This window comes from Camelus ferus, chromosome X (genome assembly GCF_009834535.1).
Source record: "Camelus ferus isolate YT-003-E chromosome X, BCGSAC_Cfer_1.0, whole genome shotgun sequence".
NCBI classification, from domain to species: Eukaryota; Metazoa; Chordata; class Mammalia; order Artiodactyla; family Camelidae; genus Camelus; species Camelus ferus.
The window spans coordinates 12189113-12203144 of record NC_045732.1 but is presented as its reverse complement, the minus strand read 5'-3'; the positions used below and the strand labels follow the sequence as shown (position 1 = coordinate 12203144).

Sequence of the window (14032 nt, the reverse complement as noted above, 5' to 3'; positions counted from 1 at the left end):
TTGTATTTGTATAATAGTGCAATTATCTCATCCATCATTTCCCCCCTAAAGGAACATCATTCCTTTAGGAACATTTCCCTAAAGGGGGAAATGATATGTTCTGTGGACCATAGTGTAGGATGTAGTAATGACGTGGGCTGTATCAGGCTTGGAGTGGGCTTGGTGGTCCGATAGGTGTGTGTTCAAACCCCTGTCTCTCTTACTCACTGCCTCTGGTGTGTTTAATGAGTATCTCTGTCTGCAAATTAAACTTTTCACCAGTAAGAGAAGGACTCAAACCATTCGCCTCATAGGGCTGTTGTGAAAATTAAAAGGAATAAATACCTAAGAAGCTAATGAGTACAATTTAAGAATCTGTCTTGAACACCTCGTGAAAAAGGCTTGCTATTATCCTGGTCTTTAATGTCGTGGATAACGTTACCCTTTTGCTTCCAAGAGTAATTGTTAGCACTTAACTTTAATATTTGGATTTGACATACCATCACGATTGAGAATAAAGAGCCCATATTTTAATTTCCACTTTCAAGTTTAAGAGATAGAAAAATCAGAATTAACAGAAAGCAACTTCATGAATACAGGGTTATCTTCTACATTAAATTTTTTTTTTTTTTTTTTACTGAATTTCACCAAAAATGACTTTTGGGGAGAGGTTACTTTTGTCCAGTTTTTACAGCAAACTTATTTCACTTTCTTACCTCTCCTTTACCTCTGCCTCAGGACATTAGCACATGCTGTTCTGTTTTTCTCAGCATGTTCTCTTTCTTACCCCGTCTCCTGTTCGGCTCTAAGACTTCGTTTGAGATGTTACTCCTTCAGGAGTCCTTTCCCTTCCAACAAGGTCAGTGTGACCTTGATAAACCTGCTTTTGATTCTCTGTCATTTTCCTTTACAGGATTTCTTGCAGATTGTCATTTTAGTTGTTATTTGCAGAAAGTCCATCTCTGTCCTCTGACAGTAAGCTGCACACGGCAGGGCTCATGCTGGCAGCCCACTCTTCTTCTTCGTACTCAGCTCTCTGTGAATATCCTTTGAACGCGTAAATAGGTGCCTCCATTAACACAGGGATGACCTGGACTTCCTGCAGAATGGGAAAGCTGGGATCAGAGACTCAGGGAGCTGGGTCTGTGCTTTGCCAGCCTCCATCTCAGGTCAGCTCGCTCAAAACCTCTGGGACTGTGGTTGGAGAATCTGCATTCCCAGGGTGGAGACTCACTTAGGATGCTGGTCAGGCAGAGAAGCCCACATTAGGGGTCACCTCAGCCCACCACGCAATTTCTGCTGTGTGTTTGCAGCGAGGACACACAAGTGTGTCCACATTCTCTATTCTCTGTGGCTGACACTTGTACGTTATGTTGCTGGAACCTTTAGGTTTTACTGGACTCCAGGCTGGGGGCACAGGCTTGGCCCCTGACCCTGAATTCATCAGAGTGGGCCAGCTGCTGTAACAAATAGCCCCTAAATATGCAAGAGTCTGTATCTTGTTTGTGTCCCGCTCAGCCAAGGTGGCAAAGGTGTGCTCTGCTCCACACGGTCATCCCGGGATCCAGGAGCCTTCCATCGCTCTGCTCCATCAGCTCCTAGGGAAGTCCTTGTCCTGGGTGGCTCCTTGAGAGAGAGTTAGGCTCCCGAGGAAGCCCTGAGATGGTCTGAGCTACGTACCGTCCTTGGGAGAGCCAAGAAGACAGTCGCTCAGATAGTTTTCTGTGGCGTTTCATCGTCTTGTGGAATTCCCGCTGAAACTGGAAGAGGTTGTGGGCAAGAGCTTGCTATCTACCTGACCTGTGGGGACAGAGGGTAGGAAGAGGGTGCATCACCTCACCACCCAGTCGGAGGGTGACTCTCGTCACATGTCCTCAGCATCCGGGGTGAGAATTCATCCCGTGGTCCCGCTTAGATACAAGGAGCCTGGACACGAGTTGAATGTGAGCCCATGTCCGGGAAGTGGAAACTAGTGACAGTGGGCACAGTGCCGGGCCACTAGTCCTCGGCAAGCCGTATTTGCATCGTGGAGGCAAAACACCACAAAACAACCCAGATAGGTTGTTTTCAGTTATTTGCTTGTCCTAACTGGCTTTCGCTTTTTTTTTTTTTCTTTATAACAGATGATAGGTTGGCCTGAAACTGAGACTTCCGCTGGAGTGATGTGTGACCCCTTGTCACCAGCCTCCCCTCAGTTCGCAGACCTCACAGAGACCCAGACCAGCTCGGTACACCCCGTCCTGTTTCTAAAGCACGCCCCTCTCTCTCCGTGTTGCGGGTTTCTCCGCGTGTCTGTGTCCACTCTCGCGACCGAAGGAGATGGCCCCTGCGTTCCTTCTCCATCCCATCGCTTCCCTGAATGCTTTTTCCAGTTGGGTTGTGATGAGTCAGTTATTAGAGAAGAGACCTGGTTGTCACTTCAGATTCCTTCCCTCCTCCGTCACTGGAGTCTTGTGTTGGTCACTGGGTCATTCTCTTATATCTTGCTTTAGGAAGAATCAGAAAAGAAAAAAATGAAGCATCATCTAGTATATATCTGTCCCTTGACTTTCTTTTAATTCATGGCACAACTTTGGACCCATGTTTCCAATCAGTATTCAAGGATTATGATTTTCCCTTTTTTTCCTCTAAATTGACCCTCATGAATCCAGGCTTTTGTTAACATATGTCCACAAAAGAGTGAACCCAGGTGGACTCTTTAACTCAATGAGAGACCGTCTGAGTTCAATGCTTCCGTAGACATCGGGGATAAACTAATCGAACCCCTCTCTGACAAGGTGACTTTGGTACCTTGCATAAGAACTGTTGGCTTCTCATCTCAGGCAGGAAAGGCTGGGCGGCCGGGGAGAAGGGAGGAGTGCTGGAACATACTCAGTGGGCTGCTGAGTTAGCACCAGCCATTCCTTCCACCTTGTTTTCTGCAGGGAAAAGAGTTCTCTGTCATTTTGGGTAAGACTGCCGTTCTCTGAAGCCCACTGCAGACTAACGATGGAATGGTTATCTTTCTAGCCGCCCGCGGATAAAGCAGAAGGTGGCCCACGTGAGGAACCCTTGGAAGCAAGCCCAGAACGCCCTGTGGATGCCACCAGGGACCCCAGTCCTCCGGACGCTTTGGAGGTGGTGTCCGAACCATTTGCCTCATCCAGCTCTCTTGCATGCTCTCTGATATCCCTGGGGCTGGCTGTACCGCGCACCGGCCGTTACCTCCAATTCCAGCCTCACTTGATGAGATGAGAGGCCGTCTGCCTCTCCTGCTGCCTTAGATCCACCCGTCTTCTCTCTGCTGTTTGCCTTGGGTGATTGGTCCACTTTTTTCCCCTGCTGTCCTCAGCTCTGATAATCATGGCCCCTTCTCTCTTGCAAAGCTGATCTGCAAATAGTAATTGAAGCTGAGAGGCTATGCGATGTTTTCTCGCAGCGTGAGCTTGGACGCTAGTGCACGGCGGGTCTAAAAAGAAGGCCCTAATAGCTGGGAAATTTGGTGGGCCGGGGAACGCTTTGATCCAAATCGAGCATGCAGTGATTTCTTCTTGAAGGAAAGGAGAGATGCATTCTTCTGACACTTCCTCGTAACAGATACTGCTCTTAAACTTTAGACTCTCCGATGATGTAGTTAATGAAGGCGATGGCTAATGTTTTTTCTCTCACAATGATCTAATGACACCTTTTGATCTTTCCTAGCAAAAATACCTCTAGAGCTGAGTGTGGGGGCTTATGATGAAAATTACTGTTGATTTTTTGTATTGTGTCTGTTTTTAAGTCTAATTTTTTTTTCATTGACGTGTAGTCAGTTTACAATGTTAGTTTCTGGTGTACAGCAGAGAGATTCAGTTATCTATATCCAGACAGACATAGATATTTTTTCGATTTCTTTCCCATTACGGCTCATGACAAGAAATTGAATGCTGACTTGTGTCTTAGTCAGCGTGGGTTGCTGTAACAAAAATACCATAGTCTGGATGAACAGGAGACACGTTACTTCTCATAGTTCTGGAGACTGGATGTCCGAGATCCCTTTCTCACCCATCCAGCATCTGGGTGGCACCTGTTTCAGCTTCAGTGCCCTCCTCTGTCTCTCTCTCTATATATATAATTATAAATATAATATATTACTAATTATAATTGATTGTTAATAATACACATATTATAAATTATAACTATATTATATATTAATTCTAAATATATATTATAAATTATAACTATTATATATTATTATAAATATATATTATAAATTATAATTATATTATATATTACATTATAAATATATATTATAAATAACACATATTAATTATAAGTAATGTATTAGTTATAAATGTATTATGTATTGATAATTATAACTACTATATAGTGTATATTATTATATATATAATATATACTATTAGTTATAAATAATACATCTTATATTATAAACAATATATATTACTAATTACAAATATACTATATATTATATGTTAATTACAAATATATATTATTAATTATAAATATATATAATTATTATCACCACGTGCATATTTTTTAAAGTCTTTTTCTAATTTTTGTTAAAGAATGTTTAAAGCAAATGTCTCTCTTATTTTTGTTGATCTGTTTCAGTGCCAACCAAAAGTTAGGGGTGTGTGTGTGTATGTTTACACGTTTCTATATTTATATGTTCTCTTACACGTATTCCCTAAGAGGATGGAAATCCTGCCATGGCAAGGGGAAAAAAAATATATTGAAATTGTGATTTCAAGTGGTCTTGGCAGGCAGTCCAAAACATCCTAGGCTTTATTTACGTGAGGAGAACGTTTCCTTTGTTCCACATGGTTGGCTCACCTACGGCGAGACAGCTTTTCTGGGGGGGTGGGACTGTTAAGTCAATTGTGTAAGTATGTGTGTGACGTTAAAAAAGTATGTGGCCAGACGTTAAAACACATCTCAGGGACTAGTGGCCACAGATACAACTATAATTATAAAATTTCAAAAATCTCAGGCCAGAGAAGCATCTTCTCGTCGGAAGGTTCTACTCGATTCAGCATGTGTTTGGTTCAAAAGCAAAGTTCTAACAGTTGGCATTGTCCCCCTGAGCAGTGAGGTTCATCTGTAGAACAGATTGCTGAGCCGGGTGGGTGCCCGGGCTGGCTTTCAACCTTCGATGATAATGTCTTCTTCTTCTTTTTTTTTTTTTTAATTGAGGTAGAGTCAGTTTACAGTGTAATGTCAATTTCCGGTGCACAGCATCATGTTCCAGTCACACACATACATACATACATTCCTTTTCATATTCTTTTTCATTGTAAGTTCCTACAAGATATTGATTATAGTTCCCTGTGCTATACAGAAGGACCTTGTTGTTTATCTATTTTATATATGGTAGTTAGTATCTGCAAACCTTGAATTCCCAATTTATCCCTTCCCACCTCTTTTCCCCTCTAGTAACCATAAGTCTGTATTCGGTGTCTGTGAGTCTGTTTCTGTTTTGTAAATACATTCATTTGTGGTTTTTTTTAAGATTCCACATAAAAGAAATTATATGATATTTGTCTTTCTCTGTTATGATTTACTTCACTTAGTATGATAACCTCCAGGTCTGTTCATGTTGCTGCAGATGGCAATAGTCCATTCTTTTTTATGACTGAGTAGTATTCCATTGTATAAATATACCACAACTTCTTTATCCAGTCCTCTGTGACGACAGTTTCTAAAACCATCTCCTGTGGACTTGTCTCCCCTAGGTGGACCTGGCCATCTCTGTGTCTGAGATTTCCATCGAAGAAAAAGTCAAGGTGCTTAGTCCCGAGGAGCAGCGGAGGAAGTGGGAGGAGGGACGCATCGATTACATGGGGAAGGACGCCTTTGCCCGCATTCAGGAGAAGCTGGATCGCTTTTTGCAGTGAGGTGGTATGTGGTCACACCATGTTCTGTTGTGTGGTCCTGTTCCGTAAACACCTCGAGCCCTTCCAAAGGGAAAGGCTCTCCAACAGTGTGCCTCTATTGACGATTGACCAAGTTGAGTGCCTCACCTATATAACATGGTCCATCAGAAACCCAGCTTGAAGTCCCATGGGATCCCAGCCACCTGTGTCTCCTGGCTTCCCTGGGAAGTCTCTTTTCTTTACATCTTGTCTGCAGAAGGGAGCAGAAATAAACTTCTGGTCGACTCCAGGTAAGAGTCTCTGGTCTTGCTCGAAGGAGCTCAGGGATGCTTCCTGTGACAGAGTCTACAATATGTATCCTATGGAGGGTTAGATGTCTCTGCAGAACGTATGTCCCAAAGCTCATAACACTCGTCTATGCATTTTAGCCCCCTGGGAACCGTCCAGAATGAAATGTTCTTTCCTTTAAGACTAAGTAGATGTTCAGACATCTTGAGCGTGACTCTGGTTTAGACTTTGCAACGCGTGGCGGAGAAACACCACGGCTGTGGTTTCTCTTCCACATAACCCAGCAGTGATGGACTACCCCTTTTGGACCTGCCAGAGGTGTTTGGAAGGAAGATTCTAACTGACCTGGGAGAGGTAACCTCTTCAGAACTGGTTTACCTACTGGTTTAGAAGAACCAAGGGTTGACAGTGAGTGATGTCTGGTGACCACGTGCTTGCGGTCACAGGATCTGGAGAGGCTCCTTGTCTAGAGGCAGCTGCATTCGAGGTCCAGGACTCGGGACTGCCCTTTACTGGGTCTCGCTACCTCACTTCAAGATAACAGATGGAGTGACTGCGTTCCCCCAAGCCATTTCAACTCAGTTATTTTGGGACAGTTCTCAATTTGTGACTCTGGATGCTTTATTCCAGGAGAAAGCGTCAGCTTCAGACGTATCCAAGCTCTGTGAGTTAACGCGGTATGGTGGAACCTCTCATGGGGTCTCCCCGTGCATGGCCGCCACAAGGATGATTAAAGCCAGATGTCCGTTGCTGTCCTGAAGACAAGAAATGCGGCTTGGAAACGTTTGGACGGTTTATTGATCGTACATGTCCTGTTGAAACTCATGAGTGGACACAGGTTTGGAAGAAGGGCAGAGGGCTGTGTTTAAGCTTCATTCGACGTGTCTGCTCCCACTGTTCACCCCCGAGCGGTTTACCCTCTGGGTCAGGGGATCTGGGTGAGCTTACGACGTCACTTGTGGCCTTAGCTTGTGCGAAGTGTGAGCGACCGGGGAGGCTTTGTCTCTGGGTGTGTGGGTGGTTAACGATCTACAGTCATGCTTGGTTTCGCACACAGGATGCTTCAGGGTCTAACTGGAAATAGCCATAGGGACATAGCCATTGGCAGGTTGCTGAGATGGTCACCAGCCATCAGGGTAATCCCGTACACTTGTTCTGGGGAAACAACGTTGGTGCTGTGTGCCGTGGGGTTGACTGTGAGCAACAAGCTGAGACTGACATCCACAACTGCTGGTGAGCAGCTGAGCCTGCTCTGGCTCCTCTGGAGAAGAGGGTTCATACGCATGGGTGGTGGCTCATTGGCCGAAGGTGTACACTCAACACGGACTTCTGTCTTGCATCTACGGTTCATCCCCAGATTGGGACGAGGGCTCGCACGTTGCAAGTAAATTTTAGAACAGCAGTGGGGTCTACTTCTGGTGTGTGTTTGCGTGTGGTGTTCTGAGCCATCAGAATAATATTTATGTAAATGTGGCTGCCTTTGTCCTGCAGTATATTTAAATGGCCCACTGGGTTTTTCAGAATTGATAGTAGCAGTAAAGTGAGGAGAACTATTTACTTCTTACCCTTGGAAATCTCATAAGGACTTTCTAGGGAAGCCGCCCATTTTCCTAGCATTGGCTTCTCAGCCCCCATCCATCCATCCATTCACCCACCCATCCATCCATCCACCCACCTATCCATCCACTCATCCGTCCATCCAACCATTCATCTGTCCATCCATCCATCCATCCACCTATTCATCCACCCATACTTCCATCCATCCATCTATCCATCCACCCATCCATCCACTCACCCATCCACTCATTCATCCACCCATCCATCTGTCCACCCATCCACCCACCCACCTATCCACCCACTCATCCATCATCCCTCCATCCATTCAGCCATCCATCCATTCACCCGTCCATCCACCCATCCACCCATCCTTCCATCCATCTCCCCATCCACATGGTTGTTGAGTTCTCTCTAAATGGCAGTCAGTGTGACATGTCCTCAGTCAATACATGGAAACATAGGAGAACCTTCAAGAACATTTTAAGGACTTCTAAATAGCACCCCTCAAAAAGGTATAATCCTGTGTTATTTCCTGCAGAATCCCAGTCCCAGAGCCCACGCTGTGTAATGAGTACAGAATTATCTAAGTCGAATCCCTGAGAGAGATGATTCGACCTATACTATCACTAATGTTTTGGTACATAGAAAGCATTTTTTTTTTAATTTAATTGTTCTAGAAATAGTCCCAGTTATTCTCGGCCAGGATGAGACGGCATGGGGAGAAAACGCGTTTCCGTGTGTGCTGACGCGGTCAGCTGGATTAAGATGTGTAGATTTAGATGAGCGCAATACGACATTTTTGTTCCTCCAAGTGGCTTGGTCTGAACCCGCTGACACCGCCGCCGTCTGGGGCTGGAACGCGCATGGGTTGTCCCAGTGCTAACGAGTTTTGGTTTGGAATTGCCAACTCGTTGGAGGAAAATGGAGTTTCCTGTAGCTATGACACCTGACTTGGGAAAGGTAGATGAGTTCTCCTTTCTGAGTTCCTAGCTCTCTACTCTCTAGCACACAGTGCAATTTGTTCTTAGTGCCTTATGCTTGGAAACTGGATGTTTCATACACCAAGTCTTCCCATCGTTCTGAGAAACAAAACTGGAATATTTTCTTGGCACAGACCACATCTGTTGAAAGACTTTGCTGCAGCGCCAAATTAGACCTAGGACGTGAAATATATTTTGCAGATAAAACACATCCTCTTTTTCTTTCTTTAAACTGAAGTACAGTCAGTTACAGTGTGTCAATTTTTGGTGCACAGTGTCCCAGTCATGCATATACATACATATATTTGTTTTCATCTTCTTTTTCATTAAAAGTTATTATAACATACTGAATATAGTTCCCTGTGCTGTGCAGAAGAACTTTGTTTTTAATCTATTTTTATATAGAGTGGCTAACATTTGCAAATCTCTACTCCCAAATTTATCCCTTCCCACCCCCTTTCCACCAGTAAACATGGTTGTTCACCACGTCTGCGCGTCTGTTTCTGTTTTGTAGATGAGTTTATAATGCCCCATTTTTTAAGATTCCACATATAAGTGATATTATGTGATATTTGTCTTTCTGTGTCTGACTGACTTCACTTAGTATGACGATCTCTGGGTCCATCCATGTTGCTGCCAGTGGCATAATTTCACTCTTTTTTACGGCTGAGTAGTATTCCATTGTATAAATATAACAGAATGTCTTTATCCAGTCATCTGTGGATGGACATTTAGGTTGTTTCACCGTCTTGGCTATTGTAAATAGTGCTGCTGTGAATATTGGGGTGTTTGTAGCAGAAACACATCTTCTTTTAAGTTCAGGAGCCAAAAAATATACCAGTGGTATCTTGAAGACAGCACGGATTGTTAACCAAGATGATGAACAGAAAGAATCAGTATGTTTAATATAATCAGATCATCTGGGAATACACTATAGACCCCTCTGAAATATTTGAGGCTCCCCTGGCATTTCTGGGTTACACAAAATTTACTTCCCCACAGAAGTTCAGTACCATCTCATCAGCAAGAGCCTCTTTGCCCGGCGGGATATACACCATCATCTCTTTCTTGGATTCCTCTCTTCCTTACTGGCTCCTGGCCTGACGCAGCCCTCATGACTGGGTTTCCCTGGCCTCCATCCAAGGAGAACACAGACGTTGAATTTGTTTTTGCATTCGAGTGGGTTTCTTCTGCGGTTGCGGTCGGAGTGAAGGAACAAAGGCTTCCCAGAATTTAGAGCAGAGAGTCTGCAGAGCGTCTGGAAAGAGCCAGGCTTGTTTGTGGGTGTTCTTTTCGCATGGGGGGCAGGGAGCTGGTTATGGGTGGCTGGTAAAGAAGCCCGCTGGGGCATCGCGTCCTTGATTAGACCTCACAGGGTATCACAGACACCAGGTCTCCTGCTTAGGGAGTCTCTGGTGGCTTTGTGAGTCTGGCAGGGGGGCGGTCCTGCAAGCGGTCTCGGAGGGCTGGCTGCTACCTGTGGTCCCCTGTCAGCACCGCACCTGCGTCTCCATCCTTGCTTTCCTTTCCCATGGCTGACACCTTCACCCCCAAGCTGATGTCTGCTTGGTGTCTCTCCTTGGCCCCCTACAGGGAGGCGGCCCCTGCTTCCCTACCTAGCATCTGACCGTTTATGTCGGGCAGGCTGACCTCTGACACGGGCTGATTGGAACACTGGATATTCTCAGTGCGGTGAGGAAGCGTTTGGGGTTTCCTTGCCGATGGCACGGGGTCCTGTCTCCCAGTCGGGCGTCTGTGTTTCGGCCACCAGAACTCGCCCAGATGGCGTCAGCAGGATGAAGAATGTGTGGTGAGCCCACGTCGGCGGCCATCCAGAGATAAAGGGGCAGCTGAGGAGCTGATGTGGGGAAGAGGCAAGACCTGGAGCCGCGTGTGGGAGCCACAGGGTGGTTTTCTCTGCCCCACCCAATCTGGACCAGGTCCCCTTTGGTGCCCTTCGGCTCCAGAAGGCAGAATATCTTTTTTTTTCTCTATTAAAGTATAGTCAGTTACAGTGTGTCAATTTCTGGTGCACAACATCATATCCCAGTCATGCATATACATGCATATATATTCCTTTTTGTATTCTTTTTCATTGTAGGTTACTGCAAGATACTGAATAGAGTTGCCAGTGCTGCACAGTATGAATTTTTTCTTTATCTGTTTTCCACGTCGTAGTTAGTGGCTGCAAATCTCGAGCTCCCAATTTATCCCTTCCCACCCCGTTTCACCCTGGTTACCATACATTTGTTTTCTGTCTGTGAGTCTGTTTCTGTTTTGTAAATAAGTTCATCTGAGTATTTTTTTTAAATAATTAGTTTAATTTTTTATTGAAGTACAGTCAGTTTACAGCGTTGTATCCATTTCTGGTGCACAGCATCATGGTTCAGTCATACATGTACATGTGTATATTTGTTTTCCTATTCTTTTTCATTACAGGTTATTACAAGGTATTGAATATAGTTCCCTGTGCTCTACAGTAGGACCTTGTTGTTTATTTTTTTATATACAAACTTCTCTTTTTAATCACCCTCAGAACAAAAAAAAAGGACGAGTGTTCTGATTTCTCCACATTCTCACCAGAACTTGTCCTAGTGTATTTTGATTTTTGTTCTCGCCATCGTGTGGGTGTGGAGCAATCTCCCACTGTGGTTTCCGGTTGCATTTCTCTGATCGCTAGTGATGCTGAGCATCTTTGCATGTACGGAATACCCATTCCTGTCACCTTTAGTAAAGTGGCCATTTACCTCTTCAGCCCATTTATTAGATCATTTGCCTTATTACGGAGTTGCATGCATTTGCAAATATTCTCTCCCAGTCGGCAACTGCTCTTTTCATTTTCTTAATGGTCTCTTTGAAATGTGATAAATGCTCATGTATCTTTTTTTTTTTTTTTAAATAGGCATTCCGTGTCTTATCTAGAAAATCTCTTCCTAGCTCCAGAGGGCAAAGATTTTCTCCTAAGTTTCCTTCAGAAAGTTTTGTGCAGGTCTCTGGTGGATTTTGAGTTCATTTTCGTGTTGTGGTGTGAGCTGAGGGTCTAAATTTGTCTTTTTGCACGTGGCTATCCAATCGTGTCAGCACCGTCTACTGAGCCCTCCACTGGATTTTTTTAACAGCATGATAAATTTTATTTTATTTTATTTTATTTTATTTTATTTTATTTTATTTTATTTTATTTTATTTTAATGGAAGTAGAGTTGATTTACAGTGTTGTGTTACTTTCTGGGGTAACAGCATAGTGACTCAGGTATACATATAAAAATACTCTTTTTCAGATTCTTTCCCATTATAGGTTAGTACAGGATGTTGAATAGAGTTCCCTCTGCTGCACAGTAGGACCTTGTTATTTATCTATTTTATACATAGGAGTGTGTATCTGCAAATCTCAAACTCGGAATTTGTCCCTCCCCCACCCTTTCTACTTTGGTAACCATCAGTTTGTTTTGTGTGTCTTTGAGTCTGTTTCTGTTTTGTAAATAAGTTCATTGTATCATTTTTTTTTTTAGATTCCACATGTGAGATTATATGATATTTGGTCCTTCTCTGTCTGACTTACTTCACTTAGAATAACGATCTCTAGGTCCATCTGTGTTGCTGCAAATGGCATGATTTTATTGTTTTTCATGGCTGAGTAGTATTCCACTGTATAAATATACCACAGATTCTTCATCCAGTCATCGGTCGATGGACATTTAGGTTGTTTCCATGTCTTGGCTGTTGTAAATAGTGCTGCTATGAACATGGGATGCATGTGTCTTTTTGAGTTAAGTTTCCCTCCAGATACATGCCCAGGAGTGGGATTGCTGGATCATAGGATAAGTCTATTTTCAGTCCTTTGAGGAACCTCCATACTGTTTTCCACAGTGGCCACACCAAACTGCATTCCCACCAGCAGTGTAGGAGGGTTCCCTTTTCTCCACAGCCTCTGCAGCATTTGTCATTTGAGGACTTTTCAGTGATGGCCATTCTGACTGCTGTGAGGTGATACGCCATGGCAGCTTTGATTTGCTTTTCTCTGATATTTAGCAATGTTGAGCATCTTTCCATGTGCCTGTTGTCCACCTGTTTGCCTCCTTTGCAAAAAATGTCTGGTTCGGTCTTCTGCCCATTGGGTTTGTTTCCTTTCTTGTTATTGCGTGGGACGGGCTGTTTGTATGTTGTGGAAGTTAAGCCCTGCCCTTGGATGTTTAATAGGCTGGTATGTGGGGCCAGGCCAAGAGGACTGTGTTTTCCTCTCTGCGAAATTTGCCTTGTTCGGGTAGCTGAGTGGATTCCCTGGACCCACAGAGCATACTTACCCTTTCACAGAGCTTTTATTCAGAGGCAGAGGAGCCGAGGCAGGAAGACAAAGGAGCAGGCAGGCCAGCACCGTGGGGGAGGTGGACAGAAACAGCCCAAGCAAAGTCCTCCACTGCTCCACCGCTCTGTCCCCGGGGCTGTCGGGGAGGGGAACTGGGTTTCCAGGTGACTCAGGCATACATGAGAGGGCAGGGGTCAGTCATGCCTCTGTGGCCACCTAGTTAGGGCAGCGGGCCTAACTGGTTAGGCCAGTCGTAAACAGGCAAATTCTAAGAAACAGAGCCTGCGGTAGAGAGGGAGACTCGTGAACCTTCACCAGAACATCGTAAACCTCCCTGCGCTTATCTTGGCCAAGAGTCCAAGACCAGACTTGCAGGCTTCCCGGAGACACAGAGTTTGCTTCCAACAAGTCGTACAGCAACTCTGTCCCCCGACTCCTGGGGGCCCCCAGCTGACCGGCTGGCCACAGTCCTGGCTCTCTGGCAGTCTGCAGGGAGCACCCTGTCTCCTGGGTTTTTTATTTTTTTTTTCCCTACTTCCCCTCCAACTCAGCCACCTGCTGAGAAAAATGCCTATTTTCCTCAGATTCAGTTTTGCAACATGTTACCAGGGAACTGCCCCAAAATAAAAGCCGTATGATTTGAACACTGAGCCCGTTCCGTGAGAAGAAAGAGGTTTGACTTATGATGAGCAGAACTCACAAGGGGGCATCTAGGAGCTTTGTAAAGGATGCAAAAAAAAAAGTGACCAAGATTTCCTGCAGAGATTTAAAAAGATCAGGGGAGCCAGCTCGAACTCTAAATTGGAAGCAAAGCTGTTTGCATTGTTGGTTTTTTATAGGTGGGACGAAACTTGGGGTTTTTAAACAAGGAAACAGAAGAAGGGTGTTCAAGTCTGTTTATTTATACTATAGGGTTTTGTTTTTTCTTTTGTGCGTGTTCTCTGGGTGGGGAACGTGGGGATGTCTGAAAACAGAGAGAAACATATTTCATTCTTGTCTGCGGTGGCCCCTGGTTCCCGGGGACGTATGATAGATTTAAAAGGCTAGCAAACACGGGACTGTCCCCTAATAGA

General features: G+C 44.5%; 1 protein-coding gene across 7 annotated transcripts in view; it reads left to right on the top strand.

Annotated features, from left to right (window-relative positions):
• Window positions 1–14032, top strand: part of GYG2 (glycogenin 2) — a 46573-nt gene that overhangs the window by 20888 nt on the left and 11653 nt on the right. For 2 of the 7 annotated variants that reach the window (XM_032475527.1, XM_032475528.1), the window contains exons 9-11: window positions 2100–2207; window positions 2989–3096; window positions 5691–5856. In XM_032475527.1, coding sequence (XP_032331418.1) covers window positions 2100–2207; window positions 2989–3096; window positions 5691–5852 — 378 coding nt within the window. In that variant the 3' untranslated portion in view covers window positions 5853–5856. Of the gene's footprint in view, window positions 1–2099; window positions 2208–2988; window positions 3097–5690; window positions 7593–14032 lie in introns of those variants that run through there. The other 5 variants (XM_032475526.1, XM_032475529.1, XM_032475525.1 and 2 more) reach the window with 5 other exon arrangements.